Raw genomic sequence first — 13916 nt, 5'->3', positions numbered from 1 at the left:
TGGGAAAATTGAAACTTTTTTGAATTAAGGGCATACTCTAAGATGTCTTCTTTCCAAAAATGCCCGAGCCATCTCAAAACTCGCATATTTAGTCGGAGAAATAGTGAACTACAATTAGCAAAGCAGAGATTCCGGCCAGCTCCGTTGCGAGTCCATTACCCCTAGTCTCATGGTCGCACTCATGGAGCGTCCCGAAGGGTTGCGAGAGAGGCAGGGCGGAGAAAAGAGCCATCGGAGACGCTCGACTGCAGCAGCCGTCTCTCTCGCACCTTTACGGGACTGAAGTAAGAGGGAGACAGAGCACGTTGCCTGTCCTCGGCGCGGGGTCCTTCGTCCACTTCGTCCACTTCGTCCTTCGCCAGCTCGGCGACCCCCGACGGCGTTGACGTCCTCCGGCAGGTGCGCTTTGGAGCCAAAGGGTGCAACTCGCAGCCGCGGCTCTGCAGCGCCACGCCACGCCCCGTTGAGTCGGCGCTGCGATTCACGCCCCGGTCGCTGCTGCACCGGGAGAGAGAGAGAGTCGCATTTAAATCCGTGGAACACGCCAAGAGCTTTGAGGACTAAAAACCAGGGAAAACGGCTGCATAGCACCACTGGAAAGGAGCGATAGCGGTTCAGAGGGCTTCTAGTTCATGATTTCAACACGAATAATTTTATAAAAATAAAATATAATTTTTAGACAGGTATTTTACGTTATTTCTCTCTCAGTCGGATGTCAGTAACAGAAACAAGACACGGTGTATTTTAGAAAGCGCTGACGTGGTGCCGTGTTCGTAGTGACGTGCTTCGGGCTGAGTGGGCGACGATCGAGGCGACGATGCCGTGGTCGGTCACTCGATGATGATGCCGCCTGGAAGCACACCACAAAAGGCGTTTTGGTCTCGTTGGTACGTGCCACAAATCGGTCACGGACTCGGACGAGTGTGAGTGACCCGGACCGGACGCAGACTTACACTCGGCGGGCTTCTCCAGGCATTTGCGGAACTCTTCGCTGACCAGTGGGCCCCAGTTGCCGAGGCCGCTCAAGTCCGGCGTTAGCGCGCCCTCCCCCTCCCCGCCCTCTCCCGGGGGGCTGCGGCTGTTGGCGGCGACCCTGGCGTCCGTGCCTGCTGGCCCCGCCGGGGGTTGTGTGGGCGACGCCGGCGGCGGGGCCCTCGGGGGCGGGGGGGTCTGGGGCGCGGGAACCGACTCCACGGACATGGCGTGCACCACGAGCAGCAGCACCACGAAGGACATGTCGCACCGAGGCTGCCGAGGCCTTGGCCGAGGCTGCAGCGACGCTACGAGTGCAAAAACAAAATAAACTAAACACGCGCTTTAAAATTCATTCCAGGAAGCGCGCCCAACTTGGGGGAAGTCTCCCGCCGCGCCGCGACTGCGGCGGGAAGGCTTCAGCTCCGACCCAGCTTCAGCAAGGATTACAGAAATTACTGTGAAACGCTCCGCGGAGAATCTCCGGTAATGCTCCGGCAAGGACCCACGCCTGGAGTGCTGGAGGCTGGAGTGCTGGATGGGAGGACGCGCTGCAGGCAGAGGCTGGCAGAGGCTGGCAGTGCCGTGCGGACTAAGTGGTTGCGCGAGCTTCGCACAAACACAGCGCCCGGCCGCCCCGCCCCGCCCCGCCCCGCCCCGCCCCGCCCCGCCGCGTGGGCGCGGGCCAAGGCGGGGCCAAGGCGGGGCCAAGGTGCGGGCCTACGCGCTACGCGCGGCGTAGTCCGGGCCGACTCGGCTAACTCGGAACTGCTTACTGTGTAAGAAAGGCGGGCTGCCTGTCGCGCTGTCTGTGTCTGTCAGCCGGAGGCGCGGGTGGTGGTGGGGGCGGCGGGCAGGCCGCACGCTAAAGCCGCTCGCGCATTTCCGGACCTGATTGCGGCCGTCCTGCGGGCTGGGTCCGAACCGAGGTCCGAACAGTGCTTTCCGTCGCGCCGTCGCCCTGTGAGTGCGAGGGAGACAGAGCGACGAAGCGCTGCGATCCGGAATCGGCCTGCCGCTGTCAAGGAGCGTCGCGAGCCTCGCTTGGCCCCGCGGCTTGGCCCCGCGGCCGGGCCCCGCCCCGCGTCGCCGGCCGATACTGTCAAGGTGCCAGCCGGTACCTCCCCTCCCCTCCCCTCGGCCGCGCCCGTTACCCGTGTCCCAAGTCCGGTCTGGAGGAGATGGCCAAGGGCCTAGCGGCGTAGCGGCTTGGCGGCCTAGCCCAGGGCCTAGCCCAGGAGCGGCGAGGGACAACGTGGGGACCTTGATCTTCAGGTACACTGCCGGCAACAACTCCGCCGAGCAAACTGAAAGAAAATAAATAAATAAAAGCAAATCCACCATATTCTAAACTTTGACTCACGACCGCCGTTTCGGTGCCGAGTTCTACGCCAGTGGCAGTGGACACACATGCACTCAGCCAAATTACGGGCGAACCGGCAAAACCTTCCAGTCGGCGAGTTTATTCGTCCACAAATTTTCCAGCCTGTCCCGCTGCGGCGCGCTGCGCTGGCGGGCTGGCGGCCAGGCGGCCTGGCGGGAAGGCAGTCGGGGGGTCATTCCCTCCGCCCCGCGCCCCGCGCCCCGCTTCGGACTGCAGCCGACATATCTGCCGCTTCCAATAACCTGCCCGGGCTGTTCGACCATAAAATACCCGTTTATTGCGCTCAAAAATACCCCTCCCCTGTACCGCCTGCAACGGGCCGCCGGGCCTGCGCGCGCCGCGCACTCGCACGCCGCCGCGGGGCGCGAACGTTGAGAGTCCAGCCTCGGGAGTTCCGCATCCGCCGGGCCGTTTCGGAGATGCCACCACACTGCGCTGCACGTGTAGTGACAGATTTCGCAGCGTGTAAGTCGCGTTGAAAAGAGTAAGAAAACCGTGGGGGATACTTTTCCATTTCCAGGGCAGCTCGAGTTTCGAGGCCGGCTTCTTGACAAAGCGGTCTCTGGTCCGCGCTAGCGCCAGGTTCACTTCCTAGACTCAGCTGCTTGCGTGAAGGGAGCTCCGGCACTGTTCGCTCGTTCGGTCACCGAGAAGTGTTCCAGGAGGGTGGGCAAGGGGCGCGGGGTGGCCTGCTGGAGGCTGGCTGGAGGCTGGTGCTGGTGCGTCTTTACCCCCCACACCACGCACTGACCCCTGACCTCCTCCACTGGGGCTGTCGGACGCCCCAGCCTGGCGTAGCCTGGCCTGCGCGACGGTTGCAACGACAGTTTCACCGGGACAGTATCGGACTCGGCCGGTGAAGGACGTGAAGGAGGCCCGCGTCGCGCCCCGCCTGCTCGCCCGAAGCGGCCACTTTTGGCAAGACAAAGCAAAGAAAAGACAAAAAAAAAACATACACGGCTCATACACATTATCAGCCCCAAAAAAATTATCGCCACGTCATGTTGGACATGCGCGTGGTGCCTCGAATTTTGTCGCGAGGTGGCTTTAAAAGCCGCGGCGACACTTTCGAGAGTCGACAGTCGCCCTGCTCCGCCCTGCTCCCCCAGGTTCCTCTTGTTCCAGACCATTCGTCACCCTGGTAACAGGTAGGCAACCAGCGCCTGGATGCCGAAAAGTGTCGTCTGCGCTCTGGCTCTCTCGCTCCCGCATACGGGACGCCCCCTGGGTGCGAGAGAGACAGAGCCGCAGTTTGCCCGGTTGGTTCTCGTTGCAGCCGACATGAAGGTCCTCGTCGTGGCCGCGTCCCTCCTGGTGCTGGTGGCCGCTCTTAAGCCCCAGCGCGACGACGGCTACGAGCCAGAGCCCGCCCCCGGCTCAGGTTCCGGTTCCGGCTCGGGTTCCGGCTCGGGCTCAGGCGGCGGCTCTGGCTCCGGCTCTGGCTCCGGCTCCGGTTCTGGCGGTATCGGCGGTGGAAGCATCGGTGGCGGTAGCGGCGGCGGCCATGGACACAGCTTCAGCCATCGCATCCCTGGCTTCGGCGGCATTGGCGGAAGCATCAGCGGGGGCATCATCGGCGGCGGCGGTGGCGGTAGCATCGGCGGTGGTTCCGGAGGCTCTGGTATCGGCGGCGGTTCCGGAGGCTCTGGCATCGGTGGCGGTTCCGGCATTGGCGGTGGTTCCGGAGGCTCTGGCATCGGCGGCGGTTCCGGCATTGGCGGTGGTTCCGGAGGCTCTGGCATCGGCGGCGGTTCCGGCATTGGCGGTGGTTCCGGAGGCTCTGGCATCGGCGGTGGTTCCGGCATTGGCGGTGGTTCCGGAGGCTCTGGCATCGGCGGTGGTTCCGGCATCGGCGGCGGCTCCGGCGGCATCGACGGTGGTTCCGGCAGTGGGTCTGGGTCTGGATCCGGCTCTGGATCTGGCTCTGGATCTGGATCTGGCTCCGGCTCGGGATCTGGGTCTGGTAGCGGTGGGTACCCCGTCAACATCCCCATCGGGGCCCCGACCATCAAACCCTCTGAGTACTTCGACGCCTACATCAAGGCCTACAAGCTGTGCAAGGAGTCGTGCAGCCACAAGAAGTGTAAGTCGAGAGCTGGGTGCCGCGGTGCCGCTCGTTTTACATCCAAGACTGCTCCCCACTGCCATTCTTGATACGGTTGCCGTTTTGCAGGTATCGAGATCTTCTCTTCGTTCAAGCCCAAGCCTCCCCCATACTAGAGGCCGCGCAGCACGGCTTGGTCTGAGCCATCGTGATCTGAACCATCGTGGTCTGAACCATCGTGGTCTGAACAAGGCGCCAATCCGAGGGAATCAATGGACTGTCCCACGTCCCGTCCGAAACACACGACTCGCATGAAAGGTTGCCCGTAGATACTGTGTACATTGTTCCGAATGAATAAACTACTTATTCCGTACCTAGCTCGTAAACCACCTCGCAACCACCTGGTGGTTACCGCCCCTTCCTCCTTGCCGCTTCCTCCAACGAAAGGCGAGCGACAAGGAACTGCCTTCACTAAACACGGCCCCAAGGAAGCAGGCTGGAAAGGAAATCTCCATGAGGCTCCTCGGGTTGTCTTGAAATAGATTTGGAGCTATCAGGGCGCTCTGGTTGAGCGGCGCTCGCGCATGGTGCCAGCCAAGCTTAGCGCATACGTACATCGGCGCTCCATCTAGCTGTAGCGTCTTTCTTTTTGCGTTATTTTCCAGAGTAGATTATTCCACACTAGCGTCGCCACTGGTGGGTCGGGTCCGCGAGATGACGCTGGTCATTGGCCTCGGCCCGCCCCGCCTGGTTCGGGGCCCTGGCCCTGGCCCTTCGATTTGCTGGCTGGCTTTGCTAGCTTTGCTGCGGACGACGCACACACACAAACACACACACACACACACACGCATACACACACAAACGAAACGGGTTTCGGTGACAGGGGCCCCGCCTCGGAAGGGCCCACGGTCACGGAGTGGCCTAGCCCGCCTAGCCCAGCCGAAACGACCTGGATGGCACGGCGTGGCGTGGCGGAGGGGCCCTTCGCGGCTTATCATAATTACTGGTGGGGCTAGTTTCGGCCGTGGCGTCGCAGGGCCCCAAACTTACATGCACACACACACACACACGCACACACACTAGCTCCAACAGGGCCGTTGGAATAAAAAGGACCGGTGGCTCCTAGTTCGGCACACTCGCTCCAACCAGCGCTTCCTAGTGAGTAGTGTTCGCAGCCCGGTGGAGCCCCCGAGGCCCAGTGCTGCTCTCCCACAAGGAGAACGCGCTGCTGGACTCGGAGACTCACCGGCCGCGTTCTGTCCTCCAGGTTCGAGCCGGCAGCCCTCTCGACTCCCCCTCCTCGTCAACATGAAGGTCCTCGTCGTCGTCGCCTGCTTGCTGGCAGCTGCCATCGCCCAGGATTACTCTGAGTGCATCACCAACCCCTCGAAGTGCAAAGGTGAGTACAACGGGCCGATCCCCAGTGTAGTGTGAATAGTGGCACTGTCGGCTGCGAATAACGGCCACCCCCGCCCCCGACTGTGCAGACAAGATCCCCGGCGGGTCCAACTTCCCCGACATCCCCGAGATCCCCGGCTTCCCCGGCGGCTCCTCCGGCGGCTCGTCCGGCGCGTCCGGCAGCAGCAGTGGCAGCAGCGGCAGCAGCGGCGGCAACGGCCTCCCCAACTTCCCCGGCAGCAACTTCATCCCCTCCGTCCCGAACGTCCCCAACGTCCCCACCATCCCCGGCGTGCCCAGCATCCCCGGCGCCCCCGGCGCTGGCTCGTCTGGCTCTGGCTCCGCCTCTGGCTCGTCCTCCAGCAGCTCCTCGTCATCGTAGGTAAGTCGCCTCGCTCTCGTCCGTTGCCTTCAGATTCGCGCCCTCCTCTCGACGTCAGCGCAGTTCCACTTTCGTCCCTTGCAGATGACACTCAGCATTAGCAGGGCTCTGCTTTCCATTGGCCACAACTGAATCTTCCTTGCTCGTTCTGCCTCCAGGCGACGCGTAGTCGACTCTACCCTGCCGACTCGGCAGCGTGAAAGTATCGACAGTCTCAGCGAGCTACCACCACCACCGAGGCCGCCACCCCGCGGCCCGCGGAGAGGACCTCGCCGACCTCGCCGCCGACGTCAACTTGATCTCCTTGTATGATGTACTTTTACTTGGGCTCCAATACAAACGCAGCCTGCAAATCATTTTTGTGTCGTGTTTTCCGCCGATCCCGAGTCCCGACCCGACATACCCGCCAATCGCTAGCTGAGCCGGCCTGTCCTGTCCAGTGAGGGGCGAGGAAGAGCGCCTGCTGAGCGGAGACTGGCTTCGCGCCGCACGTCGGCGTTCACCGGGCTTGCCTACCCACGGTCTCTCATTACCATTACCATTAAGGGCCCGACACATGCCCGCCTGCACTGCAAAACGAGACAGGGGCTCCACTCCCTGCCCGCCTGCCCGCATGGCCCCCTCCTTACCACTACCGACTTCTCTGCCATGCCTTTAGCTCCCAGTGGTTCCCACCTTACCATTCTCAAAGAAATTTTAATGTGATTCAATGAAAATAAAATTTTTGGTAGTGTAGATTGTATAGTCTAGGGGGTGGTGAAAGAGAGAGACAAAGGGAAGACTGGTTCGGAAATTTCAGTTTAATGCACATTTAGAGTAACAATAGAGTTAGGAGTCACCTTATAATTCATTGTTCCCTTTGAGACTTTCTTCAGTGATCGTTGTTGAGCAGTAAATTATAATCTCTTGTCCCAACTTAAAAGGGTTCATTTTAAAGTAGAAATTTAAATCTCTTTCCTGGGAAGGCACCTAGCAAGAATGGGATTTCTCAGGGCCCCATCAGAGAAGAAAAACGCCCACCACTCCTAAAGATCAGAGACCAACGGACGGCTCTTTTGTAAAGACAAGTTAAAAGACTTTTATGAAGAATGAAAGATAACAAGTCACAAAATACCCATCATGATTTAAAAATAAAACAAATATAGAGGCAATGTGAGTGGAATGTTGAACATTTAAAAAACAAATAGTAACAGAGATTCAGCAACAAGATTATTTCATTTGTCTAAAATTAAAACATTTGCTGTACACATGATTTGATAGTTCTTTAAAATTCTAATGAAAGACTATAATTCTAAAGTGAGACTACCAGGTTTAAAGTACTTTAGAACAACTCAACATTCAGAGCAATTAGAACTCTCTAAATAAAATAAATAGGAAATTCCTATATCCTCATTCCATGGGCAAAAGTTATCACTGATGTAACAAATTAACATATTAACATAAAATATGGTAACATTTCATTTAAGACAAGTATGGCCATGTCAAAGAATGCAATGGCAAAAAAAAGTGGCCCTAGCTCAACTAGGTGAAAGAGCACTTGTTATGCTATGTAAGGTATTTACACTACGATATGCAACAATACCTCCTCTATTACAGTACTGAGCCATCAGGTCAGGGACTCCTTCATCAAAATCAGGAGAGGTATATTTTACACATTCATTAGTACTTCCAAGACCTTTGCGAACTAATATATCCCCACCCTGTGCTCTAAGAATAGCATGAGGAGCACATGTGTCCCACTTAAAAGTTGAGTCACGAGTTAGAATGTATGCCTGTGCTATTCCCAAAATAACACACAACAACTTGTATCCAGCACCTGCTGCTTGGCAGAGTTCATACCCTGCCTCTTCCAAACTGGCCTTTGCATCCGCGCTTTCACTGCCACTGATTGCAATGATCTGGAACAAAATATAAATGTCTTGAAAAGGTTTCAAAACAAGGAATCAAATCAACCTTTGAAAAATAAGTATACCTTCGATCGAGAGGCACAGTCACAAATGGGAGAAGAAAATGCACGAGTGTTGCCCCACTTTACACCCCAACAAGCTCTTCCCACATACCTAGAGAAGGCCATGAAATACAAAAATAAGATAATGGAAATATAATTGATGAAGAAATAATCAAATCAAATCTGAAGACCTTACTGATTGTTCTCCTTCATATAAAATGGTTGGTTTATTACTCCCATGAGTGGAATACCCGAACTACGGTCGTAAGCACCAATTAGCACGGTAACACAATGGAGGCCACTTTTCACCATTAATTCTGGGTCAGAGGAAGGTCCATCTGATCCATCTGGCCCATCGCCTGCAATGTACTCTGCTGTAGAATCTGTAGGGAAGGTGTCATTAGAATAAGGACTTTGTAAAATATTGACCATTTATTCAAGTGTCTTTACCAATAGGATCAATCCAAATTCCGATATTTTGAACAGGCAAGGGCAAATGGGATGGAATGGGAGCTGTTCCAACATTTACATCATCAATGTGGACAATTTTATGAACTTCCTCTGCAAGTTTTTCAGACGCCGACACATCACCATCCAGAACCTGGACACAAACAACACATACAAAAGTGACAGTGAAAACTGCGAGAGTTAAGTTTGATTTATTAGAAAATATTCTATATGCTAAAGAAAAGATCATTTACCTTGCACAGCATTTCTGCAGTTTCGGCTTGAGTCTCCTTCACTTCAACAGTGACACTTTCGCCCTGAGTGTTACTGAATTTAGCACTTTCTTCGCCTTTTATGTGCGGAGCAAGCTCAGGAAACTGAAAAAAAAAATTGAGAAAATTATTGCTTGACCATTTTTCTCTTTGAGGTTATAATACTTTTAACAAATTATTGACCTTTTCTCCAATATAATGGCGCACAGTTTCTTGAATTAGAACATCTGCCAATGTTTTGAAATCTTGAACAAAGCGAGGATTGGCCTCATCACTACCCTTCTGTTGCGTGAGGAGCTCTATGAGATGGTCATCTTTTCTTATCCGACGAGCAATGTTTCCAGCGCGCTCGGAAAGAGTGAGCATTAAGCTCAATAGATCTGCACCTCGTTGTCCATCCTCTTGCTCTTCTTCCATGGTTTACAACCTGAAAGTAAAACACAGCACAGGAGGAAATGAAAACATTACTATGTCAGCAGTGTGCATAGGATTCTAACCCTAACATTTTTCTCAAAATAGAAGAGTCAACTCACTCAATAATAATGTAAAAGTGATTTACTCTCAGAATTCTCAATAAGAGAACAGCACTAGGTACCTTTTCTCCACAGGTGCACAATGTTTTGGAGCTTAGGTGTAATGACAACAACTGTGACAAGTGACAAGAAGATAAATACAGGCTTCCTGGTTTGCACTCACGTTCCCTCCTCACCTCAAAGCGACAGTCTCCGCGTTTCTAGAAAAGTATCGAGGAAAAGCTGCAGTGTAGCGCCAGCAGCCAGCACAGAAAGCCACACAACACTGCAGCCTGCAGCAGAATGCACTTTTGGGTCTTCGCATTCGTCTGCTTCGAGGGGAGGGGAGGGAAGAGGGAAGTCGGGGGTGGGGTAGTTGGAGGGATGAGTCCAAGTCGGTGTCGGTGTGAAAGGCACGGTGCGCGAGCGGTCCTTGTGATGACTGCTCCTCAGACGGAAGCAAAGCCACAGCACCTCGGGGAAACGAATAAAGAGGAGCGTATTTAGGGATTGAACGGCGACAGGACAGCACCCGCGAACCCGTCGTGCGAATAAGCTTCTTCTTCCTTCAGTTCCGTCAGTTCCATTTGACACTTTTCGTCTTTCTTTAATTGGTTTCCGTAAACTCGTCAGGTAACGAATATCATCCCGCTCCCCCGAACATGCCCGCTACAAGGGGATGTGCTGTAAATGAAAAGGAACATATGAACGAAGGAACCCAGATCACAAACAAAATCCACAAACAGGTAGCAGACGACGCGAACAAGTGCACGGCGCGTCGCGCGCCGCTTTTAAAGACGCAAAAGGCGGCGACGCGGCGCGACGCGGCGACCTTTACGCGTGACGTGCACCTGCTCTTGACACGCACGCACTTGTAGTGTGGTGGGCCTTCCCATCAAGTTGATCGTTCGAGTGCAGGCAAGACGAGCGAGGGTGGAAATGAAAACGGACCATGAGTTTTATCAATGTTTTTAATTCGTTTATCACAACCATGATGTTGGATTTCAGGAAAGCAGCAGGGATAAGAAAATAGTCTCACACAACTCACACTAGCAAAATATGGAATCTTTGCAACACCGAAAATGTTCATAGACACGCCATATGCCATGCCAGTAATAATATATACTACTTTCCCCAAAAACTTTTTGCTGCAATCTGACAAAGTTATCCAACTACCTGCATACACGATGGAAACAGTATGCAAAAAACATCTTGACATGAGCAAAGTTTTGAAAAAAAAATTATGAAAAAAGCCCTGAAGAAGTTTAACAAAGGACAATTTAACAGAGTGAACATAAATTTTGCAACCAAGACCACTCCAAGGGGAGAACTGGAAACACATTTTACCACAAATATCTTAGGACAAATGGGGGAAACTTATGTTTTATTTATCCATTTACTTCCGATACAGTTCAGTCAGTCTTGAACAACATTGTAGTCTGAGGCATACAAATGACTAACCTTCAGGTAACCATAGACATAAATTGAGTGAAAACAACACTATACAAGGATATATATTTTTTCTTTTAAAGATCGAAGTACATAGGATAGAGCAAAGTGGCTTTGGAAAAATAAAAGCCTCAAAGGAAGAGAATGGGGATAGTGGCAAAAGATACCCACTTATAATTTCAAATCAAATACCCTTCAAATCTTCACTTACATTTGATGTTTTGTCATCACATAAAAACAGAAAATTAAAAAGAAAAGGAAAAACCCTTTGATAACAACAATAAATACAGAAAGCTTGATGTGTGCTTTTAGATACAAAGAGTTAGCAAATGTCTTAATAGTGATGGCAGGAATGATCGAGTAATCCAAAACTACACTGTACTTATTAGGTGCTTTGTTTCAGTAACATTTTGCTAACACTTTTGAAGTAAAATTTACATTGGACAACACATACAAGCAACACAAGGCCAACAAAGAATGTTGTTTCAAACCTAGCTCTTAATCTTAAATTTAACAGAAAATAAAAATATAGAGCAACAATAGGTGCTTTCTCAGATGGCATAAAACAAATTGTAAGAAAATTTACTACTTACACCTGTCCTTCCCATTCAACATTTAAGTGGTTAACCCCTAGGAGTGACTTTCTTCACCTGGTCACTGCATACCAATTTTTTAAAATTAGTATATTAATGTGTGTCAGTTTAATGACTCTCACAAATTTCAGAATTGATTAAATACAGAACTAGGATAGAAATTTTCAGAGAGCCGACAACCAGGTACTAACATGATAGTTCTTCAATGTACCTCAAATATACAATTTTATCAATGGTCCAGTCATTATATACACAATTGCACACATTATGTCACAGTCATTCGATCCCCATGTACTCAAAGAGGAAAACATTCAACTTAAGTCAGTTTATCACAAACAACAGAAAGCTGTAACAAAGGGAGACAGTATTTTTCCAGGCAATTTTGCATTATGCTTCTGTCTGACAACATTCTCTAAACTTTAATTAAAAGGAAATTCAGTTCTGTTTCAAAACCACATCTTCAGAACAATATGATTTAAGATGAGATATTAAGGCGGTCACCACTTCTTTTTGTGCTCATCCATTGATACTCCACCAGGTCCCAGAGATACGATCATGAGAAGACCACCAATCACAGATAGGGTCTGCAATTAAAGATAACCCAGTCAATAATAACCAAGATAAAAAAAATCAAGATAATGTTTAAAAGGAACACAACCAATCCAAATAGGGTCCCTTACCTGGAAGAAATCATATTTCAAGAAGTCTCTCAGCGGTCTGTGGGTGGGAATTGTCCACCAAGCATTGTGATAAATATTGAGCAGAGACAACAGCATGACAAGGATAAGGGCAGAAAGCTTAGTCTTGTAGCCAATAGTTACAAGGACCATTAAGACTGATCCAAGAATATCCTGGACGATCTGAATAGAAAAAAAGAATCGATTGGTCAGACAAAAAAGAAAAGAAAAGGAAAATATAACTGGCACATGCGGTTGAAATTAGAAATATTGAAAAATAACAAACCTGTAGGAAAGAAACCTCAAAACGCAGCAGAGTAATAAACATGAATGCTATAAGAACACGACCAGTCAGCTGCAAGTAGTTCTTGGGCTTATTGTCACCTGGAACAGACAATTAAAATTGGTATAAATAACAACCAATTAAAAGAAAAATTATTGATCATTCTATGTGACACTTACCAAGTGATGGAACTCCTGCAAATAAACTCCTTGATTCCACTCTGCTTTCAGCAAGAACTAACAACAAGGCTCCTATGAGTGCCAAGCTGCGGAATGAGAACTGAAGATCCCACAAAATGCTGTACGCAAATGTCTGCAAAACAAAAAGGCAGCCAGAAAATCAGTTGTAACGGTTGTAACACTTCAGTAAAGACTAGGTGCTCTGTTCAAATTCTATGTACCTGGAGAATAACGATGAAAAACAGGATTCCGCAGGCGATGGGCACCTTGAAACGGCCCAAAACCATCACACAGCCTCCAATCTGTCCAACAAGGTTAATGAGTACGAATACTGTTGCCAAGAACTTCCCGCAGCCCCATGACATATCCATGTAGTCTTTTTGCTCGTTCCATTGGAACCACATGCGTAATCCATCTTCAAGGAATGTGGAGATCAAGCACAATCGTGCTATAGTGGGTAATACACTTTTATACCGCAAAATCTGTAACACAAAACACAAACTTTATTGATGTTTGCATTAAGACCATACTTTCACCTTACAGAAACAAATTAGAAAGTAAGTTATGAAAACAAAGTGACACTCGAGTGTGGGTAGAAAAGTGAATAATCTCATTCTTAGGAGATTAAAACAAGAAACGATCTAGAGAGTATGTTTGACATCAAGGTGATGTGTTTGGTGCCAAGTCACCAAGAATCATGATATGCTTGTGTGAGTCTAGCATCCTGGGGGAACTATGAAAATTCAACTCCATTTGAATAAAAACATATCAAAAGCTAATAGACAGGATATAGCTATGGTTTGATCAAGAGATTCAGGTAGATTGAGTAAACAAAACTTTCCGCAATATGATGACAAGCAATACAACCAGTGACAGTAGGTCATCATTACAGCATGAAGGAGGATCCCACAATCAAGAAAAACACAGAATTACATTTCAAGAGGGCAAATGTATCGGGGTACAAAACGAATTTTGAATTTGGACAAAACTTTCTCTCAAAACCTTCATTAACCTACTTAGATTGAGAGACAGCTGTGAGGTGACACAGATGTGTTATAGCCATATCTTTGACCGTACTGGATAATCTCACCAACAAATAGGAGTGCACAAAGATAAGAAAAAATGGAGAATTTTGGGAGAAGGCGAGAGAAAACGTACCTGATCGGCAATATCTTCTGCTTTTGCAACAAGATCGTTTGATACGATCGCCATGTCTGCAGCGCGTTGTACGTGGAGGCTGACAAATGAAAGTGACCGAAGAGAGAGGAGAAGGAGGAGAAGAAGCGGTTCAACATGCACACTATTCGCAGGACAAGCCGCCGACGTAAGCAACTGCAATAACAATCTTAATGTGTGGTGTTCACCATTTTGGGTGT

The 13916-nt window shown here is 50.6% G+C and overlaps 4 protein-coding genes and 1 long non-coding RNA gene across 8 annotated transcripts; 2 read left to right on the top strand and 3 right to left on the bottom strand.

The window, feature by feature from the left end:
- Positions 1-239: 239 nt before the first annotated feature.
- Positions 240-1099, bottom strand: LOC117641452. The gene is made up of 3 exons (XR_004587484.1): positions 954-1099; positions 693-850; positions 240-498 (listed from the first exon to the last, which is right to left on the bottom strand). It is a non-coding gene; the product is annotated as an uncharacterized LOC117641452 (long non-coding RNA).
- A 2323-nt stretch (positions 1100-3422) lies between these two features.
- On the top strand, positions 3423-4773 carry LOC117641201 (glycine-rich cell wall structural protein 1-like). Its single transcript, XM_034378348.1, has 3 exons — positions 3423-3504; positions 3633-4439; positions 4530-4773. Exons 2-3 carry the CDS (start codon positions 3638-3640, stop codon positions 4574-4576), a joined length of 849 nt encoding a protein of 282 aa, XP_034234239.1. The 5' UTR covers positions 3423-3504; positions 3633-3637; the 3' UTR covers positions 4577-4773.
- Positions 4774-5518: 745 nt separating this feature from the next.
- On the top strand, positions 5519-6180 carry LOC117641038 (sericin-1-like). The gene is made up of 3 exons (XM_034378134.1): positions 5519-5558; positions 5668-5799; positions 5888-6180. Exons 2-3 carry the CDS (start codon positions 5709-5711, stop codon positions 6178-6180), a joined length of 384 nt encoding a protein of 127 aa, XP_034234025.1. The 5' UTR covers positions 5519-5558; positions 5668-5708.
- Positions 6181-6961: 781 nt separating this feature from the next.
- LOC117641762 (inositol polyphosphate 1-phosphatase) lies at positions 6962-10120 on the bottom strand. Of its 4 annotated transcripts, none has more exons than XM_034379359.1 (7): positions 9443-10120; positions 9031-9274; positions 8830-8952; positions 8579-8729; positions 8325-8511; positions 8153-8240; positions 6962-8078 (listed from the first exon to the last, which is right to left on the bottom strand). In XM_034379359.1, the coding sequence occupies exons 2-7, from the start codon at positions 9262-9264 to the stop codon at positions 7698-7700; spliced, it is 1164 nt and encodes a 387-aa protein (XP_034235250.1). In that variant the 5' UTR covers positions 9265-9274; positions 9443-10120; the 3' UTR covers positions 6962-7697. The 4 variants fall into 4 exon arrangements, with proteins under 4 accessions (XP_034235250.1, XP_034235251.1, XP_034235248.1 ...); XM_034379360.1 differs by having other exon boundaries at positions 9544-10120; XM_034379357.1 differs by having other exon boundaries at positions 9557-10119.
- Positions 10121-10716: 596 nt separating this feature from the next.
- LOC117641763 (surfeit locus protein 4 homolog) lies at positions 10717-13853 on the bottom strand. The gene is made up of 6 exons (XM_034379362.1): positions 13699-13853; positions 12762-13022; positions 12541-12673; positions 12365-12462; positions 12082-12261; positions 10717-11985 (listed from the first exon to the last, which is right to left on the bottom strand). The coding sequence occupies exons 1-6, from the start codon at positions 13750-13752 to the stop codon at positions 11899-11901; spliced, it is 813 nt and encodes a 270-aa protein (XP_034235253.1). The 5' UTR covers positions 13753-13853; the 3' UTR covers positions 10717-11898.
- Positions 13854-13916: the final 63 nt, after the last annotated feature.

This window comes from Thrips palmi, unplaced genomic scaffold (genome assembly GCF_012932325.1).
Source record: "Thrips palmi isolate BJ-2018 unplaced genomic scaffold, TpBJ-2018v1 HiC_scaffold_15, whole genome shotgun sequence".
Lineage (NCBI taxonomy): Eukaryota > Metazoa > Arthropoda > Insecta > Thysanoptera > Thripidae > Thrips > Thrips palmi.
Note: the sequence above shows the minus strand (reverse complement) of the source record. Positions and strands in the feature narration are given on the sequence as shown.

Excerpts from the sequence above, each read along its gene's own strand:
- LOC117641038 (XM_034378134.1), top strand. The coding sequence starts at position 5,709 with ATGAAGGTCCTCGTCGTCGTCGCCTGCTTGCTGGCAGCTGCCATCGCC. Across the intron at positions 5,800-5,887 it reads CAACCCCTCGAAGTGCAAAG|ACAAGATCCCCGGCGGGTCC; the intron begins GTGAGTACAACG and ends CCGACTGTGCAG.
- LOC117641763 (XM_034379362.1), bottom strand. The coding sequence starts at position 13,752 with ATGGCGATCGTATCAAACGATCTTGTTGCAAAAGCAGAAGATATTGCC. Across the intron at positions 13,023-13,698 it reads CAGAAGATATTGCCGATCAG|ATTTTGCGGTATAAAAGTGT; the intron begins GTACGTTTTCTC and ends TTTGTGTTACAG. Across the intron at positions 12,674-12,761 it reads TTTTCATCGTTATTCTCCAG|ACATTTGCGTACAGCATTTT; the intron begins GTACATAGAATT and ends TTTGTTTTGCAG.
- LOC117641762 (XM_034379359.1), bottom strand. The coding sequence starts at position 9,264 with ATGGAAGAAGAGCAAGAGGATGGACAACGAGGTGCAGATCTATTGAGC. Across the intron at positions 8,730-8,829 it reads CTGCAGAAATGCTGTGCAAG|GTTCTGGATGGTGATGTGTC; the intron begins GTAAATGATCTT and ends GTTTGTGTCCAG. Across the intron at positions 8,241-8,324 it reads TATATGAAGGAGAACAATCA|GTATGTGGGAAGAGCTTGTT; the intron begins GTAAGGTCTTCA and ends GGCCTTCTCTAG.
- LOC117641201 (XM_034378348.1), top strand. The coding sequence starts at position 3,638 with ATGAAGGTCCTCGTCGTGGCCGCGTCCCTCCTGGTGCTGGTGGCCGCT. Across the intron at positions 4,440-4,529 it reads GTCGTGCAGCCACAAGAAGT|GTATCGAGATCTTCTCTTCG; the intron begins GTAAGTCGAGAG and ends GCCGTTTTGCAG.